At 39.0% G+C, this 22,075-nt stretch overlaps 1 protein-coding gene across 11 annotated transcripts in view; it reads left to right on the top strand.

The window, feature by feature from the left end:
• ADAM23 (ADAM metallopeptidase domain 23) overlaps positions 1–22,075 on the top strand; it is a 162,330-nt gene that overhangs the window by 80,635 nt on the left and 59,620 nt on the right. For all 11 annotated transcript variants that reach the window (XR_011849397.1, XR_011849398.1, XM_072121072.1 and 8 more), the window contains exons 7-9: positions 2,440–2,512; positions 3,299–3,378; positions 12,024–12,089. Coding sequence is in view for 9 of the 11 variants with exons in the window: in XM_072121072.1 (XP_071977173.1) it covers positions 2,440–2,512; positions 3,299–3,378; positions 12,024–12,089 (219 nt within the window). In the remaining 2 variants the exon portion in view is untranslated. The remainder of the gene's footprint in view (positions 1–2,439; positions 2,513–3,298; positions 3,379–12,023; positions 12,090–22,075) is intronic.

Here is a 22,075-nt window from a genome sequence, read left to right as displayed (position 1 = left end):
CCAGAGCCCTGACTTAAACTCAATTGTTTATCTCTGGAGAGGTTTGAAAATGGCTTCAACCAACGTTCACCATTCAACCTGAGGGAACTAGAAAGGATCTGCAAGAAAGAATGGCAGATGATCCCCAAATCTAAGTGTGAAAATCTTGTTGCATCATTCCCAAGAAGGCTCATGGCTGTACTAGCTCAAAAGTTGCTTTTACCCAATACTGAGCCAAGGGTCTGAATACTTATGACCATGTGATATTTCAGTTTTTCTTGTCTAAAAAATATCTTGCAAAAATATCTACATTTCAGTTTTTTTTGTGTTAAAATTGGGTGCATTAATGAGCAAAAAAGGAACTTTTTTGATCTTCCCAATTGACTGCAATGAAACAGAGTGAAAAGGGTCTGAATACTTTCCATGCCCATAGTATATGTTCATTTGCATATAAACTTTGGAGGTAATTTTTTTTTTAGCATTAAACGTGTGAGATTTCACATAAATGAGATAACGGTAGCAAGGTTTCAGACCCTACCTGAGGGCACTGGTACTTTTGTGGGGTAGGAGCTGGTGACAGTGTTCCTTTATAGGGGAGTTCCCTCTTATAGGGGAAAATAAGGACAACTCTTTATCTCGCCTCTATAAATCTATCGCAAACAATATTACTAGAGACTTGGTCTATTACCTACTTTTATCGATTCAGCAGGGATGTATATTTAAATGACCACAAACTAGTACAACCATTCTAGCTGTATGTCATGTTATTGATATTTTATTGTATATTATCATTATCCATTTTAGAGGTGCAAGGGCCCTACACTGTATATACTTAAGTATATGTCATGTTTGTGTAGAGACATTATTATTAAAATTATTGTTTTAACTAGCAGTGTGTTTTATTAGACAAACATACAAGGATACCATTACTGCCACAGCCACATACTTACAAGCTTTATCTCCATTTTTTGCCTGTAATGTCAAGGCATGTTGTTGGGCAAAAGGTTTTGGTAAACTGTGTATTACTGTCCACTAGTGTCTTATATATGTGAGACTCGAATCGAATATTTTTTCTTGCATATAGGGGAAAATATGCTTTACCTTCTCTGTGTTGCTGAAGCTGAACAGGTCATGTAGCATTGGCCTCAACAAGCAGTTGTAACCTTATATGTGCTAAAGCAGATAGGGATAAAAAATAGAATGTGCTTTTACCATCTCCTAATACTTTCTGATTTCAAAAATATTTAGCAGTTTTTAACTCGGGATTTAGGAGCCTGTAATGGCCCTGACCTCTGGATTTTTGCATGTTTGTGGACAAGAACCAGTAAAATTTGACATGCCTGTGCAGCGCTGCGTAATCTGTGTGCGCTATATAAATAAAGAATTATTATTATTATTATTAAAATGTTTTAGTTTTGTTTGTCTGCATTAAGAAAAAATGAGTAGCTGCCATTGCCACGCTGCATTTGGCCCCATTGTTAAGCATTTGTGGCACAAAGCATTAATCATATTGACAGTGCAATAGATCATGGTGCTAAATATTCTGTGCTTGGATAAATTTAGCATTAATTGCCTTTAACTATTTCAACTAAATATCCAGTGCTGCTGACGTCCATAGCCACGCTCACAACGTAGCAGAAATCAGACATCATTCCTGCATTAAAAAAAGAAAATAATAAGAGGAAAAGATTAACAGCATTTGTCTTCATTCTAGACCTTGTCAAATACATTGACTGAATAGAATAAACTGTAATATAGGACGCTCAATTTGTGTGTCATCAGCAGACGGCCTTCTTCACCGTAGTTCACACAGCTTGCAAATGTGAAAATGAAAACGGAATAACTATTGTTCCCTGTATGTAAAGGTGCAAAATAAAGACCTCCTACTGCGAATAGCTAGTTAACTTCCTGTACAGAGCAATTTACTACTTGAATTAGGATTTCATGGACTGGCATGAAAAAAAGAAAGAGTTCTACTTTTAAATGTTGGCTATCCATTACGTGGCTAATACACACTAGGACCACAAGGCTTTCCCCATGTGTGTGATGGCATTGAAGCATTACGGATATATTTCATTTTTTAGTTATTCACTATTTAATGGGAACCTTCCATCAGGTCTTGACAGTTGAATGGGTTCCTGTAGGATTTATGTGTTGGGCATGTGCAGTGATCACTGCATTCGCAAAATTAAAGGTGCTGGCCACTTTACCTCATGTTTATTTTTAATGTGTATGTAAGTAGATACAGAAACTGAAGCAGAAATTTGAATAGATGTATATAGGTAAATTACTATATATATATATATATATATATATATATATATATATTATATAAAAAATTTTTTTTTTGCAATTGAGATCAATGTATGGTACATGCCAGGACTATAAGCTAGTTAAATATTGTTAATACTGAATATTTCTTATATTTTTAAAAGTAGATGTTGGTATGTTTTTCTATAGGAAAGCACAAGCCGGCCACACATAATAGAAAAAGCTCCTGGGTCTCAAATATCGAAACTTCCAAACCACACAGGTAAATAACACTTTGAAGTTACCCTTCCATGTGTTTATCTCTCGACTGTTCTTTTTCTTACTGTTTCTACCTCTGTTTATCACATTGAGATGAATGGGTGTGCGTATGCCTCTGTTGACAGGTTATGCTTTCTGTGTTAGAGGAAATCAACCATCAAAATCAAATATGGATAAACCACGGACACAGTGTCTGGATCTATAAATAATTTTTTTATATTTTTTTATCCATGGTCTCCTTCCTTCCAAAAACAACTTTTAACATTACGTTAATGAACCAGAAGGGCTACCCTAGCCTCCCTGTGATCTGGCTTTACAGGCTGTTACACTGTCTCACTCTACTGCCTGTTTCCTCAGTTCTGAGATTACAGCAGGAAGTGCTCACTGCATAAGTGCTGAGAAGCCGGGCTGAGGGTGATACCGTGTAACAGCCTGAAAAGACAGAATATAGAAGTGCGAGGGTAGCCCCTCTGGCTCATAGGCATAATTGTAATAGTTGTATTTAGAAGATAGGAGGTCATGGATAACATATATAAGAAGATAACCACAGTCACAGTGCCTGGATCTATGAGTAAGGGTCCCTGGTCTATCATGCTGGATTCTGATGGTAGATTTAAATTCTACTTTCCCCTCTTTTATATGACTGTCCATTTGGCCATCTACTAGACTGCTTAGAGAGTGCTTGTGCCCCCCTGACCAATCCCCCAATTGGGCGAAAAGGTGCATCTTTCAGCGATTTCATTGTTTAACTGGCTCTTTTTTTCATCTCGTGTTTTTTTTCTTCTGGCAGATACAGAAAGGAAAGTCAGCGAGCAGCCATTCTTTGCACAAACACAATGGCTGCGAAGAAGAAGAAAAAGAGCGCTGAATGTAAGTGGAAATCTAAACTGCAGATTACTAAAAATACATTGACCAAGGTTTAGGATTTTTATCCAGATACAGCTAGTTCTTAGAAGTCATTGTCATAACAATGCAGTTTATTCAAAAAGTATTATCATGGCTTTTCATCATCATCTTAAGTATCTTGAGAAGAATCCTTCCTCTATATCTTACAGCAGGAGGTAGGGAAACTGTTTGGCTGAGAGAAACACGAATGCCACATATTTTAAAATGTAATTCTGTGATAGCCATACAATATACACATGCCCCCCTGTAGATAGGTAACCACAGCACAATCCCCCGGTAGATAGGTAGCTATAGCAAATGCCCCCCAGTTCACTTCTGCACTGGGTTGCACTTTTTGCACTACATTCACTTTAATTTTTGATAATATGTTATACCAAATGCAATAATTGTTGCCCTTATCTCCTCATTATATCGTCACGCTATTATCATGTTCATGTTTGGACCCTCGTTCGTTTGCGTCCATGTTCTTATTATGCACTTTTTAGCATTGCAAAAAATTCTTTTATAAAATAGTATCTTATATATATATTCTTCTTATAAAAAACATTTCTTTCACATGTATTTTTATACTTTATTCATTTACTTGTGGGTTTATGTGCAATATGTACTTAGGTATCCCTTCTATACTTACTGGTGTGTTCCTGTGCCTTGGCGCGTGCGCAGTGTTAACACTGTCGCTGTGAGCTTTGCGCATGCGCAGTGTTCATCTCGGCCGACACCGCCGCCACGTGATTTGCGGCAGTTCCCGCGATGACACACTGTTCCCGCGCATGCGCACTTCGCTGCCGGACCGCTGCTAGCGGTTTATAGAGGCGGCACTACATTGGCTGCTACGATAAGGTGAACCAGGTGGTAATCATTTAACTATTTTCTATTGGTCCGCTGCTCCTTATATTCTTGACACCCTCAAACAATCAGCACTCCCCTTGAGAAAGCCTAAGCGGCGAAACACGTGTCGGGGTTTGTGGCGTGTGTCCCTCAGTGGTATGGTATTAGTACAACCTGTTTACATATGTCACATTGGTTTATGTTCATTTGACTTTTCATGCCTCGTTTGTGCCTATAATGTATTGAATTTGGTTTGTATAACCTACCCTTATGCCTTGTTTGGCTATCCATTTCACATAGTCACTTTTTTATCATTGTTTTAATTTCCGATCCACTCATTATTGACATTCTATGTATTTGAAAAAACTTTTTGTATATTTTGTTACCAATAAAATATAAATTTAATATATGAACTTAAAGATTGTTACTGTCTTGACCAATTTTTTGGTTATGTTATGTATGTTGCCAGTGGTGGTTGGCCCCCATTACTGGCTTTCGCTCTTTTTTTGTGTATACCAGTAGATAGGTAGCCACAGCACATGCTAATAAAAAAATGGAACTCCAGCACTCCTCTAGATCATGGTATCCCACACACGGAGCCGGCAACGGACCCACCTTGTTTGAAAAGGTAACGTAGCAAATGAAAGTAATCCAATGGTCCAGCCAGGTTCCAAGATGTATTCAAGTTTTATTCAATGATATCAAAAAACATCCACAGTGTAGATTCCCTCCACCAACGCGTTTCCGACGGCTTAACCGTCCTTAATCATGGTCTGTCTCCACTGAGTCTTGTCCGCACATTTATACACTAGTGAATTGATTCACCTGTGTAAAAGGGGGTGGGTCTGTAATCCATTGTGCGTGACAGACTCCGTCTAGACAGAGTATTAGATAACAAAAAATACAAAGAAACAATAACTTGCTTTAAACTGCAATATGACTAATACATAATGACACAAAAATGAAAACAATATATATAAGCGAGGAGAGAAAACGAAAGACTCCGATGCTTCCGGTTACCAGGGCAACAAGGTGCTGTTGGATCTAAATTTTGAAGCATAGATCACGTGACAACATCAGATCACATGATACATTGTGACGTAATCGTCAACGGAGGTGATTACCAGGGCAACAGGGTGCTGTTGGATCTAAGTTATGTAGCGTGGGTCACGTGACAACTTCAGATCATGTGATCCATTATGACGTGATCGTCAGAGGGGATAGATGTCACGATCGGCAGAAAAACTCAGGATGAAGCCAAGATGTCCCCCACTACGGCAAATCACCTTCGGACATGGAACATCTAGTTGCTCGGTAAAGTATATATTCTTGGTTTTATTGAGGATGATGTTCAATGTGCCTTCGTTGCCATGATAATCACGGAGCATCTTTCTCTCATGACACTCTGTCTAAATAAAAAACAAAAAACAAGAAACAAGAAAAATAAATGAATAATAAATTTGAACATCACAAAAATAAGATTATTTTTCATGTTAAAAGAAAAAAACACACAAGTTATCGTAATGTTAAAATTAACATTAAAACAATGCGGCCATTATAGATATTGTGAGAAGAAGATGATTTTCTAATCAATATAATCTCATCTATGTGAGTTTATTATGCCCCATGAAATGAAAGAAGAAATAGAATTGTAATTCTAATGATCATGATTCATGTGGGAGAAATTCTAAAAATGCACAGAGGGAAAGGGAACATATATGAAATAATTCCAATGAATTAGCTAATATTTCTAGCATATTTATTGTGTTTTGTTGTATTGTTGTGTTCTATGCGAACTTGGAGACCTAATCTGCAGTGGTTTGGAGTGATTCAATAATTCCTTCTTGTAATTTAGACCCCTAGGATATCGTGTGTCTAAATTCCAGATCCAAAATGCTTCCCGTTTATGTAATTTACTTTTTAAACTGCCACCTCTCAAAGGCCTATGTATTTTCTCAAATGTCCGAAGGGATTGAATGCGTCCTTGATGGACTTCAGTAAAGTGTCTGGATGCCCCTGACATTCTTCTGCAGTCATTTTTGCCAATGTCATTTAGATGTTCGAGAAATCTTGTTTTAAACTTACGTCCTGTTTGTCCAATGTACATTAAATCACATTCTGTACAAATCACAGCATATTGCAATTAATGTGACTCTTAACCCCTTAATGACCGCCCTATCGGGATTCTACGGCGGTCATTAAGGGTACTTCTTCTGACGCGACGCCTTTCTACGGCGCCGCGTCAGAAGAAGATTTCGGGACATCGGGTCAGTTTAGTGCCGGTGTCGGGCTGTGATATCACAGCCCAGACCCGGCACTAACACCCGGGATCGGAAAAACTCAGATCCCGGGTGTTTAACCCCTTACACGCCGCGGTCAAGCATGACCGCGGCGTGCAAGTGTGTCCCCCGTGGATCGGACCCCCCCGGTGTGCTTACCGGGGGATCCGATCCCTCCTGCCGCTGCCCCGGGTCCCGACGAGTGACCCGAGGCTGTCGGCTCCTCTTCTCGCTGGGTCCTGCCTTCCTGGCAGGACCCGGCTGTAAGTAACTGAGCATGCGCGGCATGCTCAGTTACTTACACTTTACACTGCAATACAAGTGTATTGCAGTGTAGAGGCTTGAATAAGTGATCGGATGATCGCTTATTCAAGCCAAAATGTGGAAAATGTAAAAAAGTAAAAAAAAAAAAAAATTTAAACTTTTTATAATATAATTAAATAAATAAATAAAATAAAAGTCCCATAATCTCCCCAGTAACACATAAAATGCATATACAGTAAATAAAACACAAAAACATACATATTTGGTATCACCGCGTCCGTATTAATCTGTACAATAAATCTAAATCAATATTGAACCCGCTCGGTGAACTACGTAAAAAAAAAACTCGGAAAACTTCCCATAATATACAATTTTTCATCAAACACCATCACAAAAAATGTTCTAAAAAGTGATCAAAAAAAGTTACGTTCCCTAATATGATACGACTGAAAAGAACAACTGTTTTCGCAAAAAATAAGCCCTCAACCAGATCTGACAACCGAAAAATACAGAAGTTATGGCCCTGAAAAGTTGTCAATAGTAAAAACAATGCGATTTTCTCCAATATTGGTTTTGCTCAGGAAAATTAAGCAAAAATAAGAAAAACTATATAAATGAGGTATCACCGCAATCGTAGTGAACCAGAGAATAAAGATAAAATATTATTTTTACATTACGGTGAGCGGGGAAAAAAAAAATGCTAACAATCCAAAATAAAAATTGATGATTTTGTTTGTGTCCCCCTTGAAATAGTTAATAAAATCTCAAGAATAAGCTTTAGACTCCCAAAATAAATTATCTATACATTGTATCTCATCCCATAAAAAATAAGCCCTCATATGTTTGTATTACCAAAAAAAATAAAAATTTATAGGTCGTACAATGTGACAATACAAATCTGCTGTCAATGGCGCCTCCATTCATTCTATACTCGGCAGTGCGCCCGTACAGCAGTTTACCACCATATATGGGGTATCAGTACACTCGGGAGGAATTGGGCATCAAGCGTTGCAGTGCGTTTCATCATTTAATTTATTCTGAAAATTTCAGTTTTGGCCTAAATGAATGTATTTTCCAAAAAAATTCAATAGTTTCTAAATCGCAGGTCCATATTTTTTAACCCATGTGAAATACTTAAAGGGTTAATGGACTTAATAGAAGTTGTTTTACATACGTTGAGGGGTGAAGTTTCTATAGTGGGGTCATTTATGGGGTTTTACTATTATTTAGGCCTCTCAAAGTCACTTGAAAGCTGAGTTGTCCCTCAAAATGTGAGTTTTGGCAATTTTCATGAAAATAAGAAAAATTGCACCGAAAGTTCTGCACCTCATAACATCCTAGAAAAATGACCGGAAGCATAAAATTATCATCCCAACATAAAGCAGATATTCTTTAAATGTTAATTATCAAACTTTTTGGGTAGTTTTACATCTTGTCTGGAAACCAGAACATTTCAAACTTGGAAAATGAAGAATTTTTACAAACTTTTGCCAAATTTTTACTTTTTTTCAGAACGAAATGCAAAACTTATCACTTAAATTTTATAACTAACATGAAGTACAATGTGTCACGAGAAAACATTCTCAAAATCACCGGGATATGTTAAAGCGTTCCGAAGTTATAACCAATTATCGTGAGACTTGTCAGATTTGAAAAATCGAGTCTGGTCATTGAGCTGAAAACTAGTGTCGGTGATAAGGGGCTAATTTGATATGTTTTGTTATGTGTACTATTTTGAATTGTGCTGGTTTTTAGTACATAGTTACAGGTAATGCAACGATTGGATCCACATTTGGTGAAACCTTGGTGTGACATCCATGTTGTTTTGGGTTGGAGTGAGAAAAGTGAGGGTGAGAGAAAATTCCCAAGTGTCTGTCCCCTTCGTGGTATTATCCTACATCCCGTAGATAAGATTGTTTCAAGAATGGGATCAGTCTGTAAAATTGGAAGATGTTTCCGTATAGTGTGAGTTATTTCTTTGAATTGTGAACTATAAGATGTTACCAAAGTTGGTATGTACACTTTAGGGGACTTTTTCTTATTTGATTTTGTGGTCAATAATAAATTGTGGTCCTTATTGTCCACAATGGTTTTGGCACGTGTGAGCATCCAATCAGGATATTTTCTATTTCTGAGTCTAGTGCTGGCATTTTCTATTTGTTTGTTGTAATCTGCGTTGCTACTACAGTTCCTTTTTAGTCTCGTAAATTCACAAACAGGGATCGCTTTGATGGTATGTTTGGGGTGTTGATAGGTAACCACAGCACAATCCCCCGGTAGATAGGTAGCCACAGCACATGCCCCCCAGTAGATAGGTAGCCACAGCACATGCCCCCGGGTAAATAGGTAGCCACAGCACATGCCCCCGGGTAAATAGGTAGCCACAGCACATGCCCCCCGGTAGATAGGTAGCCATAGCACATGCCCCCCAGTAGGTAGGTAGCCACAGCATAACCCCCCAGTAGGTAGGTAGCCACAGCACAACCCCCCCGGTAGATATGTAGCTACAGCACGACCCCCCCGGTAGATAGGTAGCCACAGCACATACCCCCCGGTAGATGGGTAGCCACAGCACATGCCCCCCAGTAGATAGGAAGACACAGCAAAAAAATAAATGAATACTCACCTATGAAGTGCAATCACTTCAGCCTTTTTTTTCATTCTAGCACTCTTTTCTATGACCCAGGCGATAAGCGCAGATTGTTATTTATTAAGATTTGTCTGCAAGCCAGATGCAGCCATCTGATTCACGAGCCATCTGATTCCTGACCCCTGTATAGAATAGTATAGAAGTAGATTGCTTGGAATTCAGGACAATTTTATTCATTTACTATAAATTTCAACATTTCTCAGATTTTGGTAATAATACAGTCTAGGAAACCAAGATGGCAAACATTTAAGATGCCATAGTCCCAAATAATATACCCATGTGTGGTGAATCGCTCTGGCGGACGGTAGGTATTAGTGCAAGAAGCAGGAACACATGCAGGTTGAAGTTCAAATCAAGTGTTTTATTTTCATACTAAAGGGGTTGGCTAATTTTACTTCATAGTTTATGTAATGTGTGTGTAGGTGTATGCACAAGATATTAGGTAATTTACCGATATACATCTATTCAAAGTTCTGCACTGCTGTATTGATGCGTAATTTGAATCCTGAAGCCTCCTGTCTTTTACCTCATCAGCCAGAGATTGCCCTATCTGTCCATGAGCAATCACCCTGCCTTATGATAGTATTCATCAATATAAGATCAAAGTCCCATCAGGGCGATTGTTCATGGATAGATAGAGATCACATGACCCCCCTTCTGCAGCCATTTATGGTCACGAATCTCTCGCTGATGAGGTAAGGCAGGAGGCTTTACTTTACTTATCAATAAAGCTGTGCAGAAATATTAATAGAAGTTCATGGGTAAATTACCTAATATCCTGCCCCCCACACGCACATTAAAAAAATAAGGTAAAGCAGTTAACCCCTTTAAGCCACAAACACAAATGCAGCCTTTGCAAAGGCACAAACCACATAAATCCTGCTCTCTAAGCAATCACTAATAAAGATTTAGGTCACTCAATATATGTGTACCTGGCTAGCAGACACTCGCTCCTCACCATCTGGATGAGATCAGGAGGTCATTTATCTGAAGTCTGGAAATGTGTGTCTAGTTTTTGTGATCGATTTTTTTTTTTTTTTGTAAGGGTTTGGGCTTGATTTATCTGGTGGTTGATAAATGAAGCAAGTTAGTTTTTATACTTTTGTATACTTTTGTTTTTATACTTTTGTCTGAAAAGACTCACAAAAGTCTTAAATGTATAAGCAACCATTTGACTATGCCTGCTCTAGCAAATAATTGCAACTTTTTACTGCAATTGTGCAAAAATGTGCGACATTTTTAAGATAAATAGGGCACAGCAGTGTAAAGCTCTGCCTTGGGGAACTTTGAAATAACGGGTGTAAAAGTCGGTGAATTACGCTAAGAAGGAGCAAAAAAAAAAAAAAAAGTTTGATAAAAGACCCCCTCAGTTACTTTTTTGTTATATGCAGTCCAGCCTTCGGATCCCCAGGTGGTGCCACACCTACTGATTCTGATATGAAGTATATTGCAGGCCCTAATGACTCATTTGACAACATTTGACAACATCCTGAAAACAGGACTAAGTTTTCACGACTTTCACTCCTCACTCCAAAGAACACCTCTACTTTATTCTTTGGTTCGGTACGATCGCGGGGATACCAAATTTATACAGGTTTTATTGTGTTTTATTACATTTTCAAAAATTAAACGAATGTGTACGAAAATAAATGTGTACGCTAATAACTTATTCATACTTTGGTATACGGATCTGTGTGTGGTGTCATTTTTTTGGCGAAATGAGCCGACGTTTTTATTGCTACCAGCCCCTGAGCCCTCTTCATGCAGCCTTCATAGCTCTGCGGCGGATATATCCTTCACAGAGCGTGAAGGGGTTAACACATTTTATTTAGTGAATTTATCAAGTCTCCTGCCTTTTAGCCACTGATTCCAAGAGGACTCTGTAACTGTTTAATGGGAAGAAGCAATCAGAAATTGGCCTAATAAACCACTACCAGTATGTTGTGAGGTAGCTTGGCATCTTCGAGATCATGTTTCTTTCATGGTCTGGTCTGGTGTGGTAGCATCATCCAGAAAATCAACTGTGAAGTGAGATGTTACTTGGTTTTATGAAGTCAAAGAGGCGGAGATTTTAACATTGAAGTCAAGCTCTCCCTGCATCCTGGAGTCATGATGTCAATCACATAGGTGAAGTTGTGGCAGGGAGAGCTTCAGTGTTCCTTGACTTTATAGAACTAACTAAAATTTCCCTACAAAGTTGGATTTTCTGGATGATACCATGAAACAAACCTGATCTAGAAGCTGTTCAGCTGCCTGACAACATAATGGTAGTGATGACTGGTTGACAGGTTTCCTTTAAATAAAATATACATTATTAAATAAAATCTTACTCTATTAACTAGAATAAGATTGGGAACTCAACCTTTTTGCCCTGCCCCGCCCCCACCTTGTATCTTTAAATGAACATAAGTGGAAATTAACTATGATGGTTTAACAATATATAATGCTCTGCCTCCATAATTCTACGTCTATGTCTTCTTAGACCCCTAGTAATGTGATGACTTGTTATGTTCTTGTGGTGTTTAGTACTTTCTCTTTACTTAGTGCAGCCATTGAATTAACAAACAATTGCCCCATTGTATCCACAGGTTCCCCGTGGAGTTTTTGAAGAGATGAAGTATGTGGAACTTATGATTGTAAATGACCACCAAATGGTAAGTCAGACTTCCATACTTTATTTTAATTCAGTGCTGTCCCTAGAAAAAACGAAATTCAGATGACGTGGGCTATCCTGTTCACAAGTGGAGTACTGCATGCAGATTTTCTCTTTTAATTTCATGCAGTTACATATATGTGGAATAGTTTAGAGAACCCTTTCCACTTATAGTAGATAAAAAATTTACATTGAGTCTGGAGCATATAATAAAAAAGCTGGAATAACTGAATGGCCTATATATTGCAAGGTTGGAAATGAGAAAGACATTGCTGGTGGCTAACCCATTGTGTGTCTGTCCCATGATACATTAGAACAGTGATGGCGAACCTTTTAGAGACAGAGTGCCCAAACTACAACCAAAACCACTCATTTAAATGCAAAGTGCCAATATGGCAATTTAAGCAGTAACATGTTGCTTCCTGTTTGTCACTGCTGTTAATTGTATCTGCCTCCTGAGAAAGAGGACAACATTGAAAGAGACACGAGAAATTCAAATTATCATTTTTCCAGGGTCCTCTAAACAGGAAGAATTGCGGGGCCCAATAATAACGCAGCCCTGTTTGCATCTCCCTGCTCCTCCTATAGTCCCAGGCAGCTAAGGATGTGTAACTTTAAAGTAGCACTGATCACAGCACATCCTTGGTGGCCAGGGACTGCAGGGTCCTGTCTGGAAACTCTGTGGTGTGGTGATGGCCTGGGTGCCCATAGAGACTGCTCTGGCATCCGTGCCATAGGTTTGTCACCACTGCACTAGATCTTTAAAGTGCATGGATGTAGAGCATTGAGGGGAATGTGTCACCAGAAAATGACCCATTTTAACCAAGTTTTTATGCTAAACATATTTTGTAGGAACCTAATTTTATTTTCGTTTTAGATATCACTATGTATATATAATAAATAAACACTATTCTGTCTTTGGACATTAATCATAATAATAGGGCTAGCCTTTTATTTTACATCTACTGTGTACACATGTCTACAGAGCTCTATACGGACCTCAGTGAGTTTACTCCAGACCATTGCTGCCTCTTTCCATGCGGCTTCTGTAAAGTATCACTATGCAGCTTTTTTACTAAGGGTCTGTAGTTGCATCGGACTTTCCGTCATTTTCGGGGTTTGCGCGGCTTTGACAGGTATTTAACAGGGGTCTGCGCTGGGATTATGTCGCCAGAATTCGGTGGTGTGTTGTCGGACGATCCGACATATTCAGACTGATCGCAGGATTTAACTTACAAATTGTGTCGCAAGACCAAGCACTTACATGCAGGAAGAAAAAGGTGAACGGGGAAGCGATACATGCAGGATATATCGGGTGCATTATCGTTGGACAATGCAGTTTCTGTGTACTCCTCCGGATGGGTAAGTAAATATGTTGATACTAGAAAAAAATTTTGGCTATCTAATTGTATGAGACAAAACATGGCAAAATGGAGATGCGTTTCCTTTAACCTGACTTCATACACCATTGTAACTGAAGAAAAGCAGACTTAACCCCTTTGTGTCTATGCCATTTTAGACCTTTAGGACCAGCCCTGTGTCATTATAGGTGGTTATAACTTTGTGGCGCTTTAATTAACCAGGGGATTTTGAGATTGTTTTTCCATCATACATTGTACTTCAAAGTAATAGAAAAATTTTGATGATATCGTTTGTGTTTAGTTATGAAAAAAAATTAAATTTGGCAAAAATTTCTTAAAATTATTCATTTTCAAAGTTCAAAATTTTCTGCTTTTCAAGCAGATAGTAATAGCACCCAAGTAACTTTATAACTAACATTTCCCGAATGTCTGCTTTATATCAGCATAGGGTTTTATACCTCCTCGCTCTTTTCTAGGTTCAGAATTTCGGGTGCAATTTTTCTCATTCTTATGAAAATCGCCAAAACCCTTATTTAGAGGCACCTGCTCAGCTTTAACTGACTTTGAGAGGCCTAAACAGCAGTAAAACCCCATATATCACGCCATTTTAGAAACTACACCCCTTAATGTTAAAAAAACAACTTTAAGAAGTGTGTTAACCCTTTAGATGCTTCACATGGGTTAAAACAATATGGAGGTGTAATTAACAAGCTGTAATTTTTTTAGACAATATATTAATTTTGGCCAAAAATTAAACCGTTACAAAGTATTAAATGACAAAAAACTCCACAAAGTTTGATACCCAATTTCTCCCGAGTATAACGATGCCCCATATGTGGTGGTGACTGCTGTATGGGCACACGGCCGGGCATAGAAGGGAAGCTGCGCCATTCAGAGCAAATCTGCAATGTCACATTTTACAGGCTATAAAATGTTTATTTTTTGTAATTTGGATATGAGAGATAATTTTTTTTGTGGATGAGATCCACTTTTCAGGTACATCATTTACAGGGGGGGGGGCTCAATAGCTAATAATCAGATTTTATTAACTCTTTCTTGGTGGTGGTTAAAAAAATCGTATTATTCTTGTTTATGGTTTTTAACATTTTTTTCGCCGGACGTTCACCGTACCATAAAAATTTATGTGTTATCTTTATTCTATGGGTCATCACGATTACGGTGATACCCCATTTATATGGCTTTTTTATGGTTAACTTGTTTTGCAGAATATAGAACTCATTTTGTGAGAAATTTGCTTGTTTTTGTATTGCCATGTAACAATGGGCAGAAATTTATATTTTTTTGTTTACAGAGCTGGTTAATAGCTTATTTTTTTGCGGGACAAGCTGTACTTATTCTTGGTATCATGTCGGGGTAAATGTTACTTTTTGATTACTTTTTATGTGAAAATTTCATAATTTTTGCAAGTTTTTTTGTGTTTTTTTTTCCCGCTGTTCATCGTACAGGTTCAGTGACGATTTTATTTTATTGTATGGGTTGTAACGGATGTTGTGATGCCCAATAAGTTGTGTTTTTTTGGTGATTTTCATTTTTTTATGTTTTATTTGATTACTGCATGGGGTGGAACTTAAGGGGACTTTTATTCTTTTTTAATAATTTTTTTTAATTGCACTTTTTTTAAACTTTTTTTTTTACGGTTTTATTTTGTACCGCCGGGATCCCGCGGCGATCTCCCGGGCTCAGCTTCTGAGCCCGGGTGATCGCAATGACGTGATACTACGTCAAGGTGCGGGAACGACCCGCATTCTATGACGTAGTATCACGTCAAGCTGCACAAAAAGGTTAAAGGGGTATTCCCATTTCCGCAAATTAATGCTATTGTTTGTACTATCAAAAGTTATATAATTTTCAAATATACTTTCTATCAATTCATCATGGTTTTCTAGATCTCTGCTTGCTGTCATTCTATGGAAGACTTCTATTGTTTACTACCAGTGGACAGAAATCTGACCATTGTCACATAGGTGCACAGCCCATTATATCCGAGAATAACCAGAGCTGTGTGATATATAACGAGCCGCACACCTGTGTGACAATGATCAGATGTCTGTCCACTGATAGTAAACAATAGAATCCTTCTATAGAATGACAGCAAGCAGAGATTTAGAAAACCGTGAGGAATTGATACAGAAAGTATATTGGAAAATTGTCTAACTTTTGATAATACAAACAATAACATTAATTTGCCAAAATGGGAACATCCCTATAACACTCTGTGCAATATAGTTTGTTAATAGAGATGAGCGGACCCAAACTTCCCGACCAGGTTTGAGTGCGTACCGCACGACCAAGACATTTTGCTGGATTAGCCAATCACAACCATGTTTTCCAGCTATGAGTGTTAATTTACCGGATTGGCTGTTCACAGTATTTCAGTGGGAATTTCAAGGCAAGCTATACAGGTTACATACAGGGTTGCATACTCTATTGTTCAGTTACTATTTAACTCGTTAGCGTCCTGCGTCCGATATATAAACAGGATGGGCCGAGATCGCTATGGGGACACTCCCCCATGACATCACAGGACTGATGTGATTGGTCGTGCAATGTTGATCGCTTCAATTGGCCAGTCAATACAGACTGGCCAATGACCTTGACCTATGACACTGGGCGGCAGCTCAAGGTAGCTTATGTTGAGGAGTAGTAGTAGTCGTGTGGAGGAGTAGTAGTTGTGTGAAGGAGGAGGAGTAGCATACCTCCCAACTTTTGTGGATGAGAAAGATGGACAAAATGGTGGCGCACGTAGTGCGGTGATATCCCTCCAAGCCACGCTACTAACCACACCCAAAATCTGCTGAGACCAAACTACAGCCCTCATGATTACAGTGTGTGCACTCCAATTTAACTGACTGAGAGTCCTTGTACAGCACAACGGGACAGGGAGGTGAGTACTAAACATCAACTATCAGTGATTCTGTTGGTAGATGTCCTTTAACCCCTTGCTGCACTATGACATTAGACTCTTCATACACACTGGGTGTGTGTTGCATAATGCCACACACGCCCAGGAACGCTTCTGACGGTGACGTGTGATGTGATCAGGGAGTGACAGTTGCCATGACAGCCTGGAGTCATTATAAGACCCCAGGAGATGTCATTTCTGAAAGTTTCATACAAAAGGGTTAAAGTATCCTAGAGGATCTAAAAAATTGTAAAAAAAAGTTAAAATCCCCCCTCCCTCTGGGTGCGGTCACACGTTGCAGTTAAAACTGCATCGCAATCAGCTTTGAGGTGGTTTTAGGTGCAGTTTTGTCAATTTAACAGGTTAAAGACATGAACTGAATGGGTTAATTTGATTTTGAAGGGGAAACCTACTCCACAAATCTCATCTACCCGTTCAGTTCATGTCTTTCACCTGTTAAGGGTGATGCCACACATGGCATTTTGAACACGTTTTTGAGCAGTCCGTTAAAAAACGCACCTGTTTTTTTAAAACGCATCCGTTTTTTAAAAAGGCATGCGTTTTTGTCTGGTTTTCCAAATTTGCGCAATTAAAAACGGACAAAAACGCATGCGTTTTAAAAAAACTGAAGCGTTTTTTAACGCATGCATTTTTTAATGGACTGCTCAAAAACGGCCCAAAAAATTCCCTAGAATTAATATAAATATAAATAAACAATAAAAAACATAAACATGTTTGGGACTTTTGGCATGCAACAATACCTATCTATCAATATTTAAAAACGGTTATTCCAGTTTGTGAACTGCGTAAGGGAAAATAGCGCCCAAGTGTCCAAAACACCACTTTATGCCATTTTACAGCACATAAAAATTAATAAATAGTGATCAAAATGTTGCAAAGATCCCAGAATCTACTAAAACATAAAAATACAAATACAATAAAGGGGAGGTGTCATTTGGAGCACACTTTGAAATGAAACAGGCCCAAAAAGAAAATGATGCAAATTTGTTTTTGGCAATTTCACCGCATTTGAAATTTCTTTCAGCTTCACAGTACACGGCATGGAATATTTAACCTCTTACCGACCATCGGGTCCCAGTGCATAGAGAGGGCTCGCGGGTTGGTAGCTATGGTAGTAGTCGTGTGGAGAAGGAGGAGCAGTCTTGTGGAGGAGGAATTTGGAGTGCAGAGGAAGTACACAAGTTTGTGTACTCTTTCCCAATTGTCGTTTTTTTTGCTTTTTTTAGGACAGGGAAAATCATGGCCAGTAAAACCTACACAGCATTGGAGGCATACAGTTATATTGCCAGTGATACCAAGTCTGCTAGTGAGGACCACTTCGTCATCCTAAAGTGACCCCGAGGAAACCCCTAGAAGGCGGTAAAACCTACACAGCATTGGAGGCATACCGTTATATTGCCTGTGATACCGAGTCTGCCAAAGTGACCCCAAGGAACCCTCTAAAAGGCGCCTTTGCTTCTGCAGAAGTGCCTGGGGCTTCTCCTGAAGTGCCTGGGACTTCTGATCCACATGGTGCCCCCCAGTAACTATGCCCCTTAGGTCCCTGATTTTACGGCCAGTCCTGCGATACACAGATACATGGCAGGGCTCAGACCAGCTTTCTTTTTTTTTTTTTTTTTAGCTTTTTAGAGACTTATTTCTTTGATGCACAACATATTGCCAAAAACTCCACTTCTTTTTACGCACAACCCCACAGGTGGACCCCTGTCACTGCAGCAGAGATTGAAAAATATTGAGGCATAGTACTGCTTATTGGACTGGTAAAAAAGCCCAAAATCAGCGGCTATTGAAGCACAGACATTTGGGGTCATTTACTAAGGGCCCGATTCGCGTCTTCCCGACGTGTTACCCGAATATTTCCGATTTGCGCCGATTTCCCCTGAATTGCCCCGGGATTTTGGCGCACGCGATCGGATTGTGGCGCTTCGGCGCTGGCATGCATGCGACGGAAATTGGGGGGCGTGGCCGAACGAAAACCCGACGGATTCGGAAAAACCGGTGCATTTAAAACAAAAAATGTGTTGCGGAGCTTGCACTTAACTTCACTAGGAATAGGCCGGTGAACTTGAGCGCGTTCCGATGCCTTTCAGCGCCGATGCCTTTCGGAGGAACTACCTTAATAAATCCCGGCCGGACCCGAATCCAGCGCAAAGAATGCGCCACTGGATTGCGAATGGACCGGGTAAGTAAATCTGCCCCATTCTGTACCACACCCGATGTTCAAGCATGACGATGAGCAGGATGCGCTTTGAAGCAATCCATAAGTTTTTGCATTATGAGGACAATGCACAGTGCCCACCTAGAGATGAATCCAGTTATAACCACTTATAAAAGGTCAGGTCCATATCAGAGTGATTGCCAAATTTATGGAAGTAAATACCCCCAAGAAGCACCTATCTATTGGCAAGTCCCTGGTACGTTTCAATGGGAGACTTCATTTTTTCCAGTACCTGCCAAATAAGAGGGCAAGGTATAGCGTGAAGATGTATAAGTTGTGTGAGAGTACATCAGTGTATACATATAAGTTCATAGTGTATGAAGGGAATAGTTTCCCCAGAATGCCCCCCTTCCTGGGAATTGATGGAAAAGTAGTGTGGCATTTGGTGTACCCAATACAGGACCAGGGCTACCACCTCTCGGACAATTTTTACACCAGCACCATAGTGTTCAAGAGCCTTGCTTCCAGAAATACTGTGACATGCGGCAGAAGAAATCAGAGCAGTCACCTTAAGTCCCTGCTAGGAGAAAAACTTAGAAGGCACGATAGTCTGATATTGTGCAGCGACTCTGTATTTTGTGGTAAGGACAAAAAGAGGTCCCTGTATTAACAACAATACATGGGCAAACAAGCACCCCTTCCCCTGCCTGAGGTACCAGTACAGAAACCCCCAAACCTGACTGCATTTTGGATTACAATAGGTACATAGGAGGGGTGGATTTGTCGGACCAGGTGCTTCAGCCATATAATGCCATGTGGAAATCGAGGGTGTAGTTCAAGAAGCAGGGAATACACATCATGTAGATAGCACTGTATAATGCATACGTGTTACATCGGTGTGCAGGCCAGAAGGGGAAATTTCTGTAATTTTAAGAGGTGGTAGTCAAGCAGTTGATTTTTAGAGACCAGTAAGGGGGGAGTGCCAGTACTTCTGGAAGCGAGGCCACATCACGGATTGTACCAGGGCAGAGCTTTCCAGGAGAAGTTCCCCAAACTTCCCCAGTGTTACACATACCCCGATAAACCTGCATTATGTATAAAGGATTGTTTTAGGATTTACACATCACCACACTGTCCTGGATATATAATTTATGCATTTCTCCGATGTACTCTCCACAGCTTATACATCAAGCCGCATGCCACACCGTCCCTTCTGAGCTCTGCCAAGTGCCCAGCCTGTAGATTATTGCCAGATATGGAGTATTGCCGTACCCGCGTGAACCTGCATCATGATAATGGATATTTTTTACTATGCACTATCCATTATGCGTCATCATTGGGGTCCACCTGTGGGGTTAAAATGCTCACTACACACCTAGATTAATTCATGGAACGGTGTAATTTTCAAATAGTCAATTCAGCACTGGTGAATCAAGTCAAAATAGATACATAAAACATAACTTTTAATTGATCACAAATAAAAGACTGCTATGCACAGTGCAGTACAGATAAAATGTTTCAAACATTAGTATTAGTAGGTGCCACAGTAGTGAAACCGGACATAAATGTACAAAAGGCACATCAAACCAAAAAGCATAGGATATATATTGATAATATAGGAACAGTCTCACCCAAGAGTTGTCCTCAATGGTCCAAGTCACTTCTGGCCAGGGGAGGGCAAATAGGTTGAAGCCCTATAATTTCCCTACGGGCTATCTTCACCCTAGTGGTCCCACAGACTCCTACCCTGACAAGGACAGTCCACAATTGTTCCTATGTAAACATTCCCTACACTCAGACAGATGATTGCCCATAAGAACTTTCCCAACGCGTTTCTTCCATGCTTCTATAGGATTCATCAGGGGCTATTAAATCAAAGTATACTGTGCCCAATTCATTGCTGTAGTGCAAAAAATAGGTAGGAGATAGTGGGCTGTGGTCCTCACTATCTACATGACGCGGCAGAGCAGTGCTGCTGGTAGGTTTTGGCGTGCTGATAGAACTTGCTACTAAAACTTTAAACCTTCTACCAACCATTAAAAAAAGGAAACGTAAAACAAATTATGGAAATAAAATGTAGACAAATAGCAAAAGGTTTCTAGAAAATAAAAATGTGGTATGACTTTTTGTCTAAAAAGTAGGACACTAAATTATTTAATATTTACCCCCCAAAAAACTAACTGATCAGTGAATTTATCCTATTAACATAAACTAAAATGTCTCACGAGAAAACAAAGTTGAAAAGCTATTATCACAGGAAAAGACACTGGTCAGATTTTTTTTAAAAAGGACAGAGCCTTAAAGGGGTAGTGCCATCTGAGCATTTACATTTAATTTAATTCATTTGCCATATATAAACATCTCTTGAATTAGATGTTATTTAAAAAAAATGTTCCTGTGTGAAGATAATTTCTCATAAATGTAGCCATGTTGTCCCTTAGAAACGAGATAGCTTCCACGGATACGACCACCTCACATTTCGGCTGCGGTGGCCAGACATGTGCTATTGAGTCCTGCCTGACCTCCTGGATTCTGCAATCATTACCAAAGGACGGCTGTGGGACAAACACAACACACCCTTTGTGTCTTTGTGCATTTGCTCCAGCTGAGGTGGCTGTATCCAAGTCAGTCTTGTTTCTAAGGGACCATAAGACTACATTTCTGAGAAATTATCTTAACACATGAACATTTTTTTAATAAGATCTAATTGAAGAAATGTATATATATGGCAGATTAATGTAATTAAATGTGAATGCCGAGATGAGAGTACACTTTTAGCGTACAAACTGGCTACATCATTAAGGGGTTTAAGGAAAGCTACCATTAGGAATCTATTATCAGAAGTAGATAAGTAATATATAAGTAATAATACTGACCCAAAGGATGAAGGAGATGTGTAATTTGGACCATAAGAAAACATGAGAAAATGTGAGAAAATGATAGTGTTGTGTATACTTGTCCAGTCCACCATTTTTGGATGCAATACCAATAAAGATATATAGGACCAAAGTGTTATCAATCAAGTAATGCTAATAACCACTTAATTATAGAAAATGTTCAACAAACTTTATTATTCAGTATTAGTATTGAATAATAAAGTTTGTTAAACATTTTCTATAATTAAGTGGTTATTAGCATTACTTGATTGATAACACTTTGGTCCTATATATCATTATTGGTATTCCATGTTTGTATATTGGTAATAGGAGTAGTATACCTAGTATTGGGTTTTCTTTTTTGGTATTCACCATTTTTGGATACCTTTCTAGCCTCCATATATGTTGTTTATAATGATAAATCATAGGACATCATATACCAACTCTCTGTAAACAGGAAATGAAAAACTTTTTGGCTTTCCCTGGGACCCACCCACTTTTTCTAGTTGTAGGTTTTTTAGTAGTGTGAAAAGAAATAACCTAGGATATGGGAAAAAAAATAAATCTACAAAATAAAATATTACTGTTAATGAATGTTATTGCCACTTTGGAGAATTTGGGAATGAATTGGGACAAGTCGTTTAAGCT

Source organism: Engystomops pustulosus, chromosome 8 (assembly GCF_040894005.1).
Source record: "Engystomops pustulosus chromosome 8, aEngPut4.maternal, whole genome shotgun sequence".
NCBI lineage: Eukaryota > Metazoa > Chordata > Amphibia > Anura > Leptodactylidae > Engystomops > Engystomops pustulosus.
Note: the sequence above shows the minus strand (reverse complement) of the source record. Positions and strands in the feature narration are given on the sequence as shown.